Source organism: Camarhynchus parvulus, chromosome 12, assembly GCF_901933205.1.
Source record: "Camarhynchus parvulus chromosome 12, STF_HiC, whole genome shotgun sequence".
Classification (NCBI taxonomy): Eukaryota; Metazoa; Chordata; class Aves; order Passeriformes; family Thraupidae; genus Camarhynchus; species Camarhynchus parvulus.
Window position 1 is genome coordinate 18371503 of NC_044582.1, and position 16926 is coordinate 18388428.

At 44.9% G+C, this 16926-nt stretch overlaps 1 protein-coding gene across 4 annotated transcripts in view; it reads left to right on the forward strand.

Annotated features, from left to right (window-relative positions):
- Positions 1–16926, forward strand: part of CNTN4 (contactin 4) — a 267122-nt gene that overhangs the window by 165654 nt on the left and 84542 nt on the right. For 3 of the 4 annotated variants that reach the window (XM_030956815.1, XM_030956814.1, XM_030956817.1), the window contains exon 5: positions 1284–1459. In XM_030956815.1, the coding sequence (XP_030812675.1) occupies positions 1284–1459 (176 nt within the window). Of the gene's footprint in view, positions 1–1283; positions 1460–2031; positions 2111–16926 lie in introns of all 4 variants that reach the window. The other variant, XM_030956816.1, reaches the window with a different exon arrangement.

A 16926-nucleotide genomic window follows, 5' to 3' on the forward strand; every position in this document is an offset into this window, starting at 1 on the left:
AATGTTTACATTTTGTTCCTGAGGCCTCTCAGCTTCTCAGGAGGAAAAATCCTAAGGAAAGGATTTTTCATAAAAGATGTCTGTGACAATCAGTGATGTCCCTGGAGGCTACCACAGTGCTGATCCCAAAAAAATCCCCAGGGGCAGCTCTGATCCCTGCTCTGTGACCAGGGGCAGGATCCAGGGAGGGGCTGGAGCTGGGCCAGGAGGATTTGGGTTGGGTTTTAGGGAAAGGTTCTTCCCCCAGATGGTACTGGCACTGCCCAGGGAATGAGCAGAGTCCCAAGGCTGCCAGAGCTCCAGGAGCATTTGGAAAACCCTCCCAGGGTGGGATTTGGGGTGTCCTGGCCAGCATTTGGACTTTGGTGGTCCTTGTGGGTCCCTTCCAGCTGAGGATGTTCTGTGATCCTGGGGCATTAGGAACAGAGGGAATGGACACCAGGAAATCTCCAGGTATTGAAAATCAATGGCAAACCTTGGACAGGAGTTCTAAAATGCTACAAAAGGATTATAAATAGTCCTGGCTCTCAGATTAACCATCCTTTCCCACAAGAATGGACAAAATTCCTCATTCTTTTCAGCTTTAGCAGCTGCTTTGGGATCCTTGGAGGAAGGTGCTGTCCTCCTGCAGTGCTGCTGCTGTGAATCATTGGTGCTGCTCTTCTCTCCCCTCTGGTGCCTCTCACTCTGCTCACCAGTAAATGCCACCCTGAAACCAATTAGAGCCACCAGGCCTCTGCCTGTGTGCTGCCTCCTGACACAGCCAGCTGTTTAATGCCACAAACCCATGGATCCATGGTGCAAACACAGCTCCTGAGCTTCCCTGGGCACTCAGGAGCTGGAGGGGCTGGGATTCCTCAGTGCCCCACTTTGTGGCAACATCTGCCAGGAGGGAATTTTCTGAAATTTATGAGCAAACAAACAGCAATTGGGGAGAGGGGGGGGAATTATATCCTCGGTGGACTTGAATGGGTTGGAGATCCTGTCTCTGGGACTTCTCCTTGCCAAGTGATCAATTCCAAAGAGCAGCAGCACCAGCAGCTACAGGAGCATTAATCATTTCAGAGACTGAAATACATGTCAAGGATATTGCTCCTGCAGTTAAATACTGGAATATTTCAATATCACTCAGGAAATTTGCATTTTTTGTGCTGTCTTTTTTTATTATTTTAGTTTTAATAAGTAGTCAGAGCCATTCTAAATCTTCCTTTACTTACTCCAGGCTGTGTTTCCAAACAGCCAGGAGCATGAGCAGAGTTTAACTTTGGCATTGTGTGCTGCAGGTGGAAGTTAAATGGAAGCAGCATTGACGTGGGCATGGATTTCCACTACAGCCTGCTGGGAGGAGCCCTGCTGATCAACAACCCCAACCAAAGCCAGGATACTGGCACCTACCAGTGCGTGGCAACAAACCCCTTTGGAACCATTGTCAGCAGAGAGGCCAAGCTGCAGTTTGCCTGTAAGTCAGAAGGCAGCCACTGTTCCCATGGTGTGCTGGAAAAACTGGGAGCTGGGTGTCTTTTTCCAGTTTTTCTGGTGGGTTATGGGGTGTTCTCTGTGGGAAATGGGTTTGTGGAGAGTTCTCAAGGCTCACACAGTGTGCATCTGTGCGCAAACTTTGAGACGAGAAATGCTGACTTAGAATTGCCATGGAATAGGATGGATGTTGTGGAGAGAGATGGAACTAGAAAAAGTTTCAAAAGGTGGCCTTGCAAATAAGACTGGACACTTTGGAAAAATAGAACTGTGAAAGAGGCATTGTAGTGGGGCCCAGGAGGGGTAATTTTAGAGGATTGGCTTTAAGGCATCTCCAGCAGCTTATAGGCCAAGGAACACTTATGGTGTTTCGTAATTAGGAAGTAGTTTTTGATTGTGAATTACAACATCTGTATTGTCTCACCCTACTCATGAGACTGAAAATGGAATAAAAGTTTGTGTAACACCTCTCAGCTGCCCCATTTCCAGGCCAGAAAAGGGCATTGTCCAGCAAATTGGTGCCCTGTGCTGACCAATAACCCCAACCAAAGCCAGGATGCTGGCACCTACCAGTGCGTGGCAACAAACCCCTTTGGAACCATTGTCAGCAGAGAGGCCAAGCTGCAGTTTGCCTGTAAGTCAGCCTCTGTTCCTGAGCTGGAAAAAACTGGGAGCTGGGTGTCTTTTTCCAATTTTTCCTGGTGGGTTTTGGGGTGTCCTCTGTGGGAAATGGGTTTGTGGAGAGTTCTCAAGTGTGAGAACTTTCACACAGTGTGCATCCGTGTGCAAACTTCGAGATGAGAAATGCTGATTTAGAAATGCCATGGAATAGGATGGACATTGTGGAGAGAGAGATGGAGCTAGAAACAAGCTTCAAAGCATGGCCTTGCAAATAATTCTGGATACTTTGGAGAAATAGAACTGTGAAAGATGCATTGTAGTGGGACCCATGAGGGGTGATTTTAGATGATTGGCTTTAAGGCATTTACAGCAGCTGATAGGCCAAGAAACACTTGTAGTGTCTGCTCTAACCAAAGGGATGGCAACCAGAATTAGCTGAATTAGGAAATACAGGGTGATTTAAGTTTACTACAAAGGCTCTGCCTCAGAGAAACAATAAAAATGGGCATGTAAAGCTTCACCCTTCATCTGGGCAACCCCTTATTTTCCATCCTCATCTTGTGTGGTGTGGGTTTTGTTTTGTCTCACTTTTATTTCTGAGGAAATGACTGTTGGGGTTTATTTTGAGAATGATAGGTGAGAATTGAGGGGTTTTTTCCCCTCCTTTTAAGAGTTAAATTGTGAATCTTGGGGCATCAGTAATGTGTGTTGTTCTTCAAGGGCTGTGATATTCTTCTGTAGCCTTTTCAGGGAAGATTAAGCTGTGATTGAGCCATTCAGCCTCCTGTGGAGGGCAGACAGGGTCAGCAATTTCATCCTTGAAATATGTATTTAGGTTACAAACTCATTATGATGAAAGTGCTAATATTTCCCCCGAATCCTTGCTTTTTGATATGGCATTTTCATTTCAGGTTTGTCCTTTTTGATTTTTTTCTTCCTCTCTCTTTTTCCCTTTCTCGTCTCACTTTTATTTCTTTTTTTTCTCCACGCTAGTTGTCTCTGAAATTGAACATATTTTCACTGAGTGAGGAATCTGCTGTGCCACAGTAACAGAATATGGATTAATGATACCCCAAGCCCTGTGCTTATAGCAGCACAGGCTTTCAGAAAATAAAAAAGCATTAAACTCTTGAGTATGGATCTAATAATGACTTTTCCACAAAGATCTACAGAAACACAGCTGAACTAGATTAAATTATGTGCTTTTTATTTTAGGGGCTGGGGCTTAGCTTGATTATTTCATTCACTGTGCTATGGTTTCTGTTGGGAAGTAACCCTGGAATCAAGCAGGAGTTGTGGCTGGGGGGCAGCTCTGAGGCAGCATTTTGGGGCTGAGCCCACCCCTCCAGCCTGTGATCAAAGTTGGTGTTTGTGGCCTGGATCCTGCTTCTGTTGGGGATGGACATAAAGCTCCCATTGATTTCTGGTGGCACCAGAGCTGGCCCACAGCTCTCCCAAAGTGATGAATTTGCAGCTTGTTCTGCCTGCTCAGCTCCTGTCCCTTTGGCAGGGCAGGGAGGGTGAGCTCCCAGTGTGTCCTTGCCAGTTATTAAATCACAGAATCACAGAATGACCAGGTTGGGAGAGACCTTCCAGATCATCGAGTCCCAGCCAGCCCCAACACCCCAGCTGAACCCTGGCACCCAGTGCCACATCCAGGCTTTGTTAAACACACCCAGGGATGGGGACTCCACCATTCCCTGGGCAGAACATTCCAGAACTTTATCACCCTTTCTGTGAAACCTTTTCCCTAATACCCAACCTATATTTCCCTTGGTGCAGCTGGAGGCTGTGTGCTTTGGCTGTGTCAGTGCTGCTGCAGAAAGAGCCCAGCCCCAGGTGAGCACAGGCACCTTTCAGGAGCTGTGCAGAGTGATGGGGGCAGCCCTGAGTCTCCTTTTCTCCAGGCTGAGCACCCCCAGCTCCCTCAGGGGTTCCTCACAGGGTTTGTGTTCCCAGCCCCTGTCCAGCCTCTGGACACACTCAAGCTGACCATGGCATAATGCATGGAATGGAACATCTCCCAGGGGCTGGAAGTTGTTCTGTCACTCTCTAAATTAGAGATCTCTTATTAGATCCATACTCCAGAGTTTAAAGCTTTTTTGTTTTCTGAAAGCCCGTGCTGCTATAAGCACAGGGCTTGGGGTGTCATTAATCCATATTCTGTTACTGTGGCACAGCAGATTCCTCACTCGGTGAAAATATGTTCAATTTCAGAGACAACTAGTTGGGGGAAGAAGAAAAGGGGGGAAGAGAAAGGGAAAAATACAGAGAAAGAAAAAAGTCCCTGGAAGGAGGTGGTGGCAAGGTGAGGGTTGGTCTCCTCTCTGAGGGAACAAGGCACAGGACAAGAGGAAATGGCCACAAGTTGTGCCAGGGGAGGATATCTGGAAAAGTTTCCTTACTAAATTCTGGCTGAGCGTTGGAAAAGGCTGCTCAGGGCAGTGCTGGAGCCCCCATCCCTGGAATTGCTCAGACATTGGCAGATGTGGCACTTTGTGGTGGGGTTTAGTGGCCCTTTAGTGGTGTCTGTTCCAAGGTTGGGCTTGACCTTAATGTCTGATTTATACCCATACCTCCATAGTGATCAGATGACCATGGGAAGTTCTCAAAATCACCTGGAGAAGCTCCTGTTCCTTGCAGACCCTTCTCAGGGCTGTGCATTTGCAGATCTGTGCGTTCAGATTTAATTTCATTTGGTGGCCTCTGCTGCTCCTCCAGCCTGTCCCAGGTGGGCAGCACTGCTGGAAGGGGTTCAGAGGGACTGGGACAGCTCAGGGCTTCCCTTCTGCTTGAACTCTTGCTAAGGCATGTCCAGGTTGTCTGTGATCACAGTGGGATGAGCCAGGCAGGACAATTCCTGCTGATTTATGAGCTCCTATGGGGCAGCATCTCTAATTAGAGACAACTTTGAGTTTATTTTACCTTGCTGAGGCTGCAGGTTGTGTTTTACTGCCCAAGCTTTGGAACCAGACAGTTTTGCACATCCCCAGTGCCCCCCAACCCCGGGGGTCTCCAGGCCGTGTCTGCTCCATCTCCAAGCACAGGACCAAGCCAAGAGGTGACCCCTCTCTTCTCCCATGGAGCCATCCCCAGTGCTCACAGATGAAATATTCCCTCCCTGCTGTGATAACTCGACTCAATTTGGCCCTAAACACCTCAGCAGGGTTTGCAGTTTAACCTGAAAATTCACAGAGCTGCTGCCGGCTGCAGGATGCTGGTTTGGAAATGAGCCCTCTGGGAGCTGTGCAGGAGCTGCTGCCTTTCTCCTCTCACTGGTGGCTGTCACATGCTGTTGATTTGGAAATGGGAATCCAAAGAGGAAAATCAACTTTGAATCAGAGCTGGTTTTCAGCCATATCATTGTTTTGCCCCCTGTTGTTACGAAAACTGCCTGCAAGTGATGTCTGTGAAGCAGGAGCTGTTAGAGAAATGGGATCTGTTCTCAGGGGGGTTTATTTGTGGGAAGGACGAGGGGAGGATGGCTGATGTCCTTCCCCTGCTCTGTGCCCAGAGGCCTCTCTGAAATCCCCTTTCCAGCCCGTGGCTATTTTCCAGGAAGGAGTTTCCCTGGAATCTCTAACTCAGCAGATCCATGCTCATGCTGTGGATGCTCTCTGCAGTTGGCCAAAGGGATATTGAGATGTCCAGGGGCTGAGGGACCAATTTCAGACCAAATGAGCCCCAGGGGAGTGGAGGATAATGAGTCTGAAGGGAGGTGTCCTCTGAGGATGCTGCAGCAGAGCTGGAGCATCATGTGCTGCCCCAGGAGGTTAAAAGGAAGGGGAAAGGTCTCCTTGTTCTCTTTCTCCTCCTCCTCATCCTGCAGGTGTCCCCAGACAGCTGGAATGTCTGATTTTCTGGGTGGAATTGAGCTGAGCTGTTTCATTGTGTCCTCAGTGCCTGCAGATCAGGGCTGGAGGTTGGCTGCTCTGGGCAGGGGAGCAGCCTCCACCCTGCCTCTGGTGCCTTTTCCATTGGATTATTCATGAGGGGTGATCCTTGGGGATCCTTTCCTGCTCTGGATATTCTGATTCCATTCCAGGAACTCTTTTCTTTCTTCCTTGTTACCAGGAACCTCCTCTGAAGTGAAGGGAGTCATGCTGTTGTTTCTAAAAACTCTTCCCCACACACACTTTATGAAAAGAATTCATTTTATAGAAAGGTTTTTTTCCTTCAAAAATTATTTTTAAACATGAATTAGCAGCCAGGACCCAGCACTGCACAGGGCACAGAGCGGCAGAAAATCCTGTAATAATGTGGTTGCAATGAGAATCCTTTGGGGCTTCGACCTACCATCCCAAAATAATTTCACTGTGGTGGTAGAAAGAGAAAATTATTCCCAACATCCTCCTGAAAAGGGCTTTTTTCAATATTCCCATTGGCAGAATGTTTGCTGTTATATCTTTTACATGAGTAAATCCCATAATTTTCACTGTTAGTTGCTAAGGAACACATTGTAATGGCTGCTCAAAGTCTTTACTGGTGAACCCTCATTGCCCTCCAGTGCATTCATTTCATCTTTTGGAGACTAAACTGTCAAGGAAGTCACTCTTTCAAGAACAATTAATAATGAAAACATTTTTTTTTGGAGGGGTCTACTGAATTCCAAACAACCAAACCCACAGTACCAGGGTCTGATCCATGTGTTCAGCAAGCAAATGGAGGAATTTCCACAGGGATCACTGAAATCTGGGAGTAGATAAGAGATGATGTGTTGTGCTGTTGGGAGGGTCCCCAGGATGAGGTGAGAGATGAGAATCTGACTCTAAGTTCTCAGAAGGCTGATATTATATTATATTATATTATATTATATTACATTATATTATATTATATTATATTACATTACATTACTATATTTACTATATTTACTATATTATTATATTAATTATATTTATTATATTGTAGAAATTATAGAAATTATATACTAAGAAATATATACTATATACTATACTAAAGAAAGAGAAAGGAGACATCAGAAGGCTAAAACAAGAATGAATAATAAAAACCTGTGACTGACCAGATTCTTGACACAGCTGGACTGGGATTGGTCATTAAATTAAAACAATTCACATGCTGGGTAAACAATTCTCCAAATCACATTCCAAAGCAGCGAAACAGGGAGAAGATGAGGTTTCCCAGGAGAAAAAAAATCCTGCCAAAGGGATTTTTTTATAAAATATTATGGTGACAATGATGTGTTTTAAACCTTCTGGAAGTGCAGGATTCAGAGGGTTTGGGCTGGAAATGCAGGAGCCAGAGAGTTTGCGCTGGAAATGCAAGAAATTGAAGAGGGTTTGGGCTGGAAATGCAGGAGCCAGAGGGTTTGGGCTGGAAATGCTGGAAGTGCAAGAGGATTTGGGCTGGAAATGCAGGAACGAGAGAGTTTGGGCTGGAAATGCAGGAACGAGAGAGTTTGGGCTGGAAATGCAGGAACCAGAGGGTTTGGGCAGGAAATGCAGGAGGAAGAGAGTTTGGGCAGGTTTTGGGAGGCAGCTGGGGTGGTTGCTGGGCCTGGCTCTGCTCATCCTCCTCGGGAGGTTTATTTCTCCAAGGTTTTACATGTGAGGAGCAGCAGCCCAGCCCTGCGCATTTCCCTGGCTCCTTGCTTGCTCTGGATTTCCCCTGGGCAGGGAAAGATGCCCGTGGAGCTCAGGGGGTTTGGATTCTCAGTGTTTGGGTGGGATCTGCTCACCTGCACTCAGTGCCCTGCCTGCCCCCATCCCCTGCATCCCTGTGCTCCAGCACTGCTTTGCACCCCAATACTGAAATATCCCACTCAGCTGTTTCTCACCCAGATGTCCCTTCTGCTTATTCAGAGCCTGGACTTCAAATGCCCAGCTTCTCCCACAGTTTCTTTCCCTTTTTCCCTTTCTTTCCCCTTTTCCTGGCATTTTCATCAGTGCATTGCCTGCCACACAATTCAGAGATAAAACTCCCAGGCAGCCACTGCAGCTTGCTGACACCAAGGGCCCACAAATCTGCTTTAAAATCATTACATTGTCTTAGTTTTTCTTACATCTTCAGAAATTGATTTCCTTACCGTGACCCAATTTCCCCTGCACCCCCCATCTCACTCTTTCTCTCACCGAACCCTCTGTGCATTTGAAGGGTTTTGTTGTGACCTGAAACTCTGTGAATAATCTTCATTTTGGAGCTGGAATGTCCAGTCCTGCCCTCTGCAGAGACCCCGGGTTTCCCCAGCACCCACTGGGATGTCCCGTCACCTGTCAGGTTGTGAGAGCAGCCTGGCTGGGGCGTCCCCAGTTCTTAAATTTTGTGATTTCCTACCAAGTGTCAAACCCCTCATTCTCCTCCAGGAAATCAGAGGAAGGATTTCAAGGAAAAATGCCATTTATATCAACCACAGCCCTGCTGCCTTACCCAAAACCAGCCCCTCACCTGCCTGTCCCCCCACCACACTTTATTAAAAGAATTCATTTTATAGAAAGGTTTTTTCCTTCAAAAAAAAACCCTTTTTTTGAAGGAAAACAATTTTTTTTTTTAAGGAAAACCCCCAGCCCCTAGGACTGGGGCTGCTGTGACCTTAACTCAGGAAGGAGCACATTTATTTGCATTTTCCCATACGTCCCCATACATTTTCCCATACGTGCCAGGGTGTTTCTCTGTGCTGAAATCCTGGCTGAGCTGTGCACAGGGCAGGATCAGTGCTAGAGATGAGCTCCCAACCTCTGCTCCTTCCCCACAGTCCCTGCTGGGTGGAAAACTAGGCTAAGCCTCGCGTAAGCTCCTCTTTTTTCCCTTTCTTTTCCTTTTTTTTTTTATTTTTTTATTTTTTGATGAATGGGACCAACAGGGAGTTTGCAGCAGAGGATGGATCTATAACCTACTTTACTTTCATCTGGGATAGAAGGACCCTTAAGTCAGAGCAGAAATGGAGGATTTTTTACCTGTTTTGTTTCCCCCCCAGGGTTATAAATAAGCTGAATTCATTATTACTTAAAGCAGTGGCACTTGGAAATTGTCAGTGCACGTTGTCCTGAAGCTGGGAATCTCCTAAGCCTGCAGTGGTTTTTGGGAAGTTATTTTGGTTTCTGGCTGGAAGGAGCTCTGGAGAGGGCAGGGGGTTGCATGGGAGGTGTTGGAACCAGCTGAGCATCACAGGCCACTCACAACACCCCAGTTCCTCTTCTGCTTTAGGAATTCAGGGGAAAGCAGGACACAGGCTTGATGTTTCTCCTCATCTCTCTTCATATTTATTCATTTTGCCTTTAATATGAAAAAATATTTTAAATGCAGATATTTATTTTTTTTTATACCTAGGATCTTTATTCTTCAAAACTGTATGATGGTGTAGGTGTTTGTTTTTTATTTATGAACCCCCAAACCTCTTGTAAAAACTGATTTTAGAGTAGCAAACATCTGCAGAGCTGTTGGGTTATGTTTTCATGCCATATTCTGATCAGTTGTTATGGTTTGTGTGGCTGGAGAGCAGGACAAGAAATCAGGAGGTTTTGTTATTTGCTTTGTCATTGGAAACTTCTTGTGACACCTCCCCTTTTGCCTCTAAACCTCCTGGTCTGACAATGAAATAACGCTCTTGACCTAGCTGAAGAAATAATTCTGCTCCTGAGATGATCCTTGGGGGTTCTGGATCAATGCAAATCAGTATTTTCTAGAAATGTGTGGAAATAGCACTTCCAGGAGCCCAGCACAGACCTGGCAAAGGCCAGAGCTGGATTCTGCAGGAGAATTTCTGTTTCTGTTGATGGGATGCAAGGGCCGTGCAGAACGACTTTATCCCAGTGGCTGATTTATCTTTATTTTGTTTGGGGTTTTTTTTCCTGGTTTCCCTCTGGAAAGCAAAGCCAGGAGGCAGCAGTGGCACGTGGAGGATGGAGAAACATCAAATGTGTGTGTGGGAAGCTGTGCCACCTTGGTTTGCCTGTCTGCAGCAAACATGACTGGCATGTCATCGTTCATTAGGCTTGAGAGGGGAACAGAATGGAAAAATATCAGCCCTGTGAGATGCTGCTGAGCACCAAAAAGTGCATTTCCACAGGGAGGCTGAAGCAGCAGCAGCAGCTCTGGGGCTGGGGTTTGGGTGGGGTTTTAGCAAGTAAAGGGAAATTTCCCTTTGAAATGTCCTGCTGAGTGAGCTTGAGTCGTGTTATCCAGGAACTCTGGGGCTGCCCTGGTCCCTGGCAGTGCCCAAGGCCAGGCTGGAACTGGGGCTGGAGCACCTGGGGCAGTGGGAGGTGTCCCTGCCCATGGCACTGGATGGGCTTTAATGAAATCTGGGGCTCAGTGATTGTATTTTACATTATTTTGGGTCTGAATTTGCATTCCTGCCACTGCCCAGAGTGGGAAGGGGCAGAAGGGGAACACGTGAGGCACCTGCAATGCCCAGACACCCCTGAAAGAGGGGCACAACACCCCCTGGGCCCCTGCAAGTTCTGCTCTCTGCCCGCTGCAGATCATCTCTGCTGCAAGAAAGTGCAAACAGAGCTTTTTTCACTTTTTTTTTCATCTAGGAAAAGATAAAAAACTTCTGAGAGTGAAATAACCCCGTTCCAGTCAACCCAAGGGGAAATGTCTGCCCAGATTTTCTAGATTAAAGTAATAAAATTTTCAGAGTCCTCAGCATTTTGTCTCAAGCAGAGGAGCTGCTTCAAAATAAATGTTTGAAATATTTCCTGTCGAAAGAAGGCAAACAGGCAGTTTTTATGAAGTGGAACATGAGGACAAGGAGGATTTTTTTTTTTTTCATAATATCATAGAGAAGAGTGGTTTGAGTTTGGAAAAGAAAAATGGGTGCCTTGCAGGAATTTCTCAGAAAATTTCTCAGGAATTTCTGTTTCCCTGTAAGAGCAGGGAAACAGAAGAGTGGGGTGAAGGAGGGAAAGGGAAGGGAAAGGGGAAGGGGAAGGGGAAGGGGAAGGGGAAAGGGAAGGAAAGGAAAGGAAAGGAAAGGAAAGGAAAGGAAAGGAAAGGAAAGGAAAGGAAAGGAAAGGAAAGGAAAGGAAAAGGAAAGGAAAGGAAAGGAAAGGAAAGGAAAGGAAAGGAAAGGAAAGGAAAGGAAAGGAAAGGAAAGGAAAGGAAAGGAAAGGAAAGGAAAGGAAAGGAAAGGAAAGGAAAGGAAAGGAAAAGGAAAAGGGAAAAAGGAAAAGGGAAAAAGGAAAAGGGAAAAAGGAAAAGGGAAAAGCCCTGGGGGTGCCTTGCAGCCTGCTGGGAGCAAGGAGCAAACCCCAGGGAGGTGGAGTTGCAGCCAGGTGGGTGCAGAAATCAGCCTGGCTTTAACAGGTGGGGTCAGAAGGACTTGGGAAAATCCAAACGCAGAACCCAGACAGAGATGAGAGATCAGAGATGGGGGTGGTAAACTCAATGCCTTGTTAATGGCCACAGGAATAAAGTCCAAGGAAAAATCTTTTCCAACAGGGATAGGGGTGGGGGGAATGCCAAGATATTTACCTCTAAAACTTCTTTTCCCTTTCTTTTCTCCTCGGCAAAGTAGAAATCCCAGTGAAATTTCTGCTCTAAAGGTCAAATTAGAAAGCTTTCATCCCCAGACTTGTAAACTATTTCTCAAATCAGTGACTCTCGAAATTATTCATTAGAACACCAGCTCTTAAACTAAAATTCTATTAAGCTGTGTATCAAAGGGGTTTTATTCCAACCCACACAGCTCTCTGGGTAGTCCTGACACACCAGCAAGGACACAGCCCGAAGAACTTCATCTCTGTGAGCTGGTGAGAGGGATGGCAGAAAACCCAGCTCTGAAAACCAGGTGCAGTTTTAGAGAGACAGTGTTTGGGGATGGTGGGGCCATAAATATCAGCAGGCAAATCAACCTTTCCTTTCCTTTCCTTTCCTTTCCTTTCCTTTCCTTTCCTTTCCTTTCCTTTCCTTTCCTTTCCTTTCCTTTCTTTTTCCTTTCCTTTCCTTTCCTTTCTTTCCTTTCTTTTTCCTTTCCTTTTCCTTTTTCCTTCTTCTTTCCTTTTTTTTCTTTCCTTTTTTTTTTTTTTCTTTTTTTTCCTTTCCTTTTTTATCCATTCCTTTTTTTTTCCTTTCCTTTTTTTTCCTTTCCTCTTTCCTTTCCTCTTTCCTTTCCTCTTTCTCCTTTCCTTCCCTCCCTCCCTCCCTCCCGCATGGATTCAGGTGCACTGGATCCCCTCTCCAAGACTGTTTTCATTTTTTTCTTTTAAATTCTTTAATATATTTTTAAATTCCTGCCGTTTGCAGCCAGTGGAGTGGGATTATGTTGCCAATGCCTCCCCTGCCCACCTGGCTGTGAGTTTTGTCCAGGACATGAACCTGGGATCTCTTGTACATGGAGAGTTGTGCAAAGATGATGAGAATAATTTGGGAAAGGGCATCCAAATATTCCCAAGGATACCTGGATGGAGGTTCTTTGCTCAGTCTGAGCCAGGGGGATTTGACCAATCCTCCCATCAGTTTTTGTGTTGGAGATCTCACTGCCAGCCTAATCAGATTCCCTTGGGAGGAGTCATGTGCTCTTTAATAATAAAGGAATAATCTTCAATTATTCCTGGATGTGACCTTAAACATCACCCTAAATTTTAGATTCCTGGGATTATTTTAAAATTATAGAAGGGGTTTGAGAAGGCAAAGCCCATTATGATCTGCAAATCTCTTTAAGTCATGCTTAAAAATTGGCTCTGGGTGTCTTGGCTGTGGCTGGGTACCCAAGGGGATTGGGATTTCACATGTAAGAAAGGTAATCACTCCTTACCTATATCATTATTTCCTATTCTGTGGGTGCTTTAAAGTTCATTTCGTATTTGTAAAGGTGTTGTTTTGTCCACTCCAGAATACTCAAAATTGCCAATGAATGTGTGTTAGCGTTCTGAGTTATCAGTTCCTAAATTATCAATCTTTTTTAACCATTTTATTTTCCTGTGCTCAAAGTACAGCCAAGTCTCAAGGGTGAAATACCAACCCCCCATAAAATACAGACAGGCTGAAAGAACTCCTGAAGTGCTGATCCAAGGATTTGTTGCTCATCTCAGTGAAGTAGGAGCGTTCTAACCCAAGACTTATTTTTAGTGCAGAGGGAATGGCACTAAGGCAGTGCTAATTCCCACTAATTCCCAGTTGGATGCAGAGATGTGTGGGTATCACCCACCCTCCTCTGTCCCTGTGCTGCTCCTGGGCACAAACTCTGTGTTCTCCCTGTCCAGGTGCATTGGGTATCTCATTTTGTAGCAATAATGATCTGGGGGAGCTCTGGGGGCTCCTTGCTGTTCACACCAACCCAGCTGAGTGATATCAACGATGTGTGATCAAATTTGCTTTACAAAACTCTCTAGACCAAGACTTTAAAGTAAAACCCACTGACACTTTTTATTTTTCTAAGCCTATTAGCCCTGCTTTTCTTTGGCAATTAAAACCCACTGATGTATAAAGCAGCGATTGATGTGTGTACATTTCTGTCGGGATGGAGCAAAAGCAGAAACCGTTTCACACCAGTTAAACAGGAATAATCAGTGAAAATAGCACTGACACTGCTTTTCTAATCATTAGGAAAAAACCCCTGAACTGCAATGACAAAGGGCTCACTAATGGTGAGGTTTTGACAGCGTGTCATTCAAGGCTCTGCGCAGCTGAGCTGCCTCCCTCATGATACACTCACAGAAATTGGCTTTCCAAAGGACATGCAGACACCTGCCACCACCAGTTTGCATCATTGACTCTTCATCTCATTTTCTGTAATATTTTTTGGGTGGTTTTTAATAGCTTTTGCACAGAGGGGTCTCTCCTAATTGCAGCACCGGCGTAATTACGAAGCATTTTGTCTTCTAAAAATAGGCACGTGTGGAAAAAAATCAAAGCAAAGCATGGAAAGGCTCCTGGGGCAAACAAAGGCAGCAAAACAGAGCTCAGCTTTCACAGAAAACAGGGATCTCTGTCACATCCCCAGTGCCCTGAGACTGGCAGGCTCCTGAGGGAAGTCGTGTGTTCCAGTCGGGGTCCTGGGGCATGCTGAGCTCAGGAATTCTGTTATTCCCATTATTCCTGTTATTCCCATCATTTCTGTTATTTATATAATTTCTGTTATTTATATCATTTCTGTTATTCCCATCATTTCTGTTGTCCCCATCATTTCTGTTATTCCCATTCTTTCTGTTATTCCCATTATTTCTGCTATTATAATTTCTGGTTTTCCCATTATTTGTTATTCCCATTCTTTTTGTTATTCCCATTCTTTCTGTTATTCCCATTCTTTTTGTTATTCCCATTATTTCTCTTATTCCCATCATTTCTGTTGTTTCCATCATTTCTGTAATTCCCATTATTTCTGCTATTATCATGTCTCTTATTCCCATCATTTCTGTTATTCCCATCATTTCTGTTATTTCTATCATTTCTGTTATTCCCATCATTTCTGTTATTCCCATTATTCCCATTATTCCTGTTATTCCTGTTATTTCTGTTATTCCCATCATTTCTGATGTTGTTGCAGCCAGTCATGGGAGCCAAGGGGGGCTCTGTAGCTGCTCTGCTGGGGTGGAATTCTCACCACTGGGACAATCAGTGGAGCTGGCAAATGATGAGGGGTGGAAATTCAGAAATCTGAGGCCAAATTTTCCACTGACCCCATCAGCAGAAGCTGATGTGACCTTGTTTGTTTGCTCATCCTTCAATGCCATCTGGGGAATGTTTCTTTAAAACTTTGCTTGCCTTAGAAAAAGAATGACCACATTTTATAAAGCTCCAACCCAAGTAGGTCCTAAAAAAGGAGAAAAGGCTGCAGTTCCTTTTGTTTTGCTTATAATTGAATCTTCTTTGCTATAAAGACTGATTTTTGTAGGCAAAATTTGGGGAAATCTTTCATTACTCTGGACAACTTGGGTAATTGTTACTGTGCAAAGCCATATGGGTTTGATTAAAGTTTCCAAATGCCATTTACTGAGACAAACTACCCAGCCTTGAGGGGCTGTGGATCATTTCAGATTGCTTAAGCTTTTATTAAACCCCACAACAGCTCATTCCACACAATGATACCCTGTCCAAAGGGAGGAGCTGGTGGGCTGACAGCTGCTGCTGGCTCCTGCTGGGCTTGGGAGCATTTTTGGGGGATCTGTGGCATCACTTCCCTGTGCCCGCCCGAGTCGTGGCACTGAACATTAAGGCAGAGTTTCACAGAAAAACCTCATTATGGCAGCAAAGCCCCATCCAGGGCTGGGTGTTGGTGTGTGCATTGCCCTCCAGTGCATTCCAGAGGCAGATGTCAGGGCTCTGTGCAAATATTAGCTAATTAAACCTCTTCTGAGAGACACAGCTGAAGGACTTGTCCTCAGAGATGTGCAAACTTTGTCACCGAGAGCCGAAGTGACTTTCCCAAAGTCATGCAGCTGCTTTTAAACACATCCAGCTGAAATGAAATAATACATGCAGCTTTCTGCTTCTGTGGGCCTGTTCAGCTTGATTTAGAGTTGCTACTGTCCAGAAAGTGTTGAAAGGCACCTGAAGTCATTCATTAAATGAGGTGTGAGTAGCTGTTACTCACAATAACCTGTCTGCATTCCTATTACACCCCCCTGTTGTATTCTCCTCCTGAAATCATTACTAATTGCTAATTACCAATCCTTTTCTAATGCTGGGGTTACTGGAGCTCACACAATATTTTCCTGTGCTCTCTGGAGCCCTTGGTTGGTATTGTGAGAATTGTTGGCAGCACACTGATTTCCTGAATTCCAAGTGTTAGTATCTCAGTTTTTCCTTTTAATCTGGTGGGTCTCTCTGTTGGGTTTGGGATTTTTATGGGCAAATAAGAACAAAAATCCTTCTCTGCTACCCAGGGTTTGTAGGTTTGGGGACAAAGTGAGGTGGAACTCGATGGTGTTGTCACCATGAGGCTGAGCCCTCCTCTCTGCAACTCAAACATTGCAAGGTGGATCCTAAATGAAGCTCCTCACTAATAAAATCTTCATTATATCATTGTTCATTCCAATTTAGGTGTTGTGAAAATAAATCTGTGGCCCTCAGAAAGCACAATCAGCCTGATGGCCTTGATGAGGCATTAGCCTTTCTTATAATTATCTTAATCTTGTTATTGTGCTCAGAGGCAGATTTGAAGGGCTTGCATGAGGCTCTGCAGGGCTGGCTCCCAAAGCCTGATGGTCTGCAGTGCAAGCAAGAGTGATGAAATATTCTGCTTTATTTGCTGATTTTGACCATCCTTGCAGCATTTCCTACATGTTCATCCAAGCAGAGTCTGCTTTTCCTGGTAGTAATCCTTTCCTTGTCAATATTGATGTAAAAAACAGCACATTTATTCCTGCAGGCATTCTTTGGGCTTTAGGCTGTTCCTCCTCCTGCAGCTGTCCTCAGAGAGGATGGGATCCAGCCTTGTGCCTGCGTGCAGTCAAAATGTATAAAAATCTGTGCACTGGCAGGTGGCCAGAGAAATGCTACAGTGCTTCCTGTACAATTTTAAAAAAAATTTAAAAAAAAAAAAAAAACTACTTGTAAATTTTATAGAATTTAGGAATGAAAGATTATATCTCTCTAATTGATAATTTATGTTCCTGTTCTTATTTTGTCCTAAGCCAGAAAAGAAAAAGAGAAAAGCCCATAAAGGTTTCTTTCCTAAAAAGGGAAATGAAGCAGTGACAACTTTGGATTTTATTTATTTAAATGTTTTTAAGTATGTGTGCAGAAAACATTTTTAAGAGAGGATAAAACTCAAGGCTCAGTTTTCCATCCTTGTAACCTCATAATGATGTTCCTACCAGCTCCTGCTGATAAATATTTATCACCTCTGTGTTTCCTCTGGTTCCCAACTGCACTGACAACAGGTTTGTAATTGCCAAACCAAGGCTCAGCTACACTGGAAACAAGGGG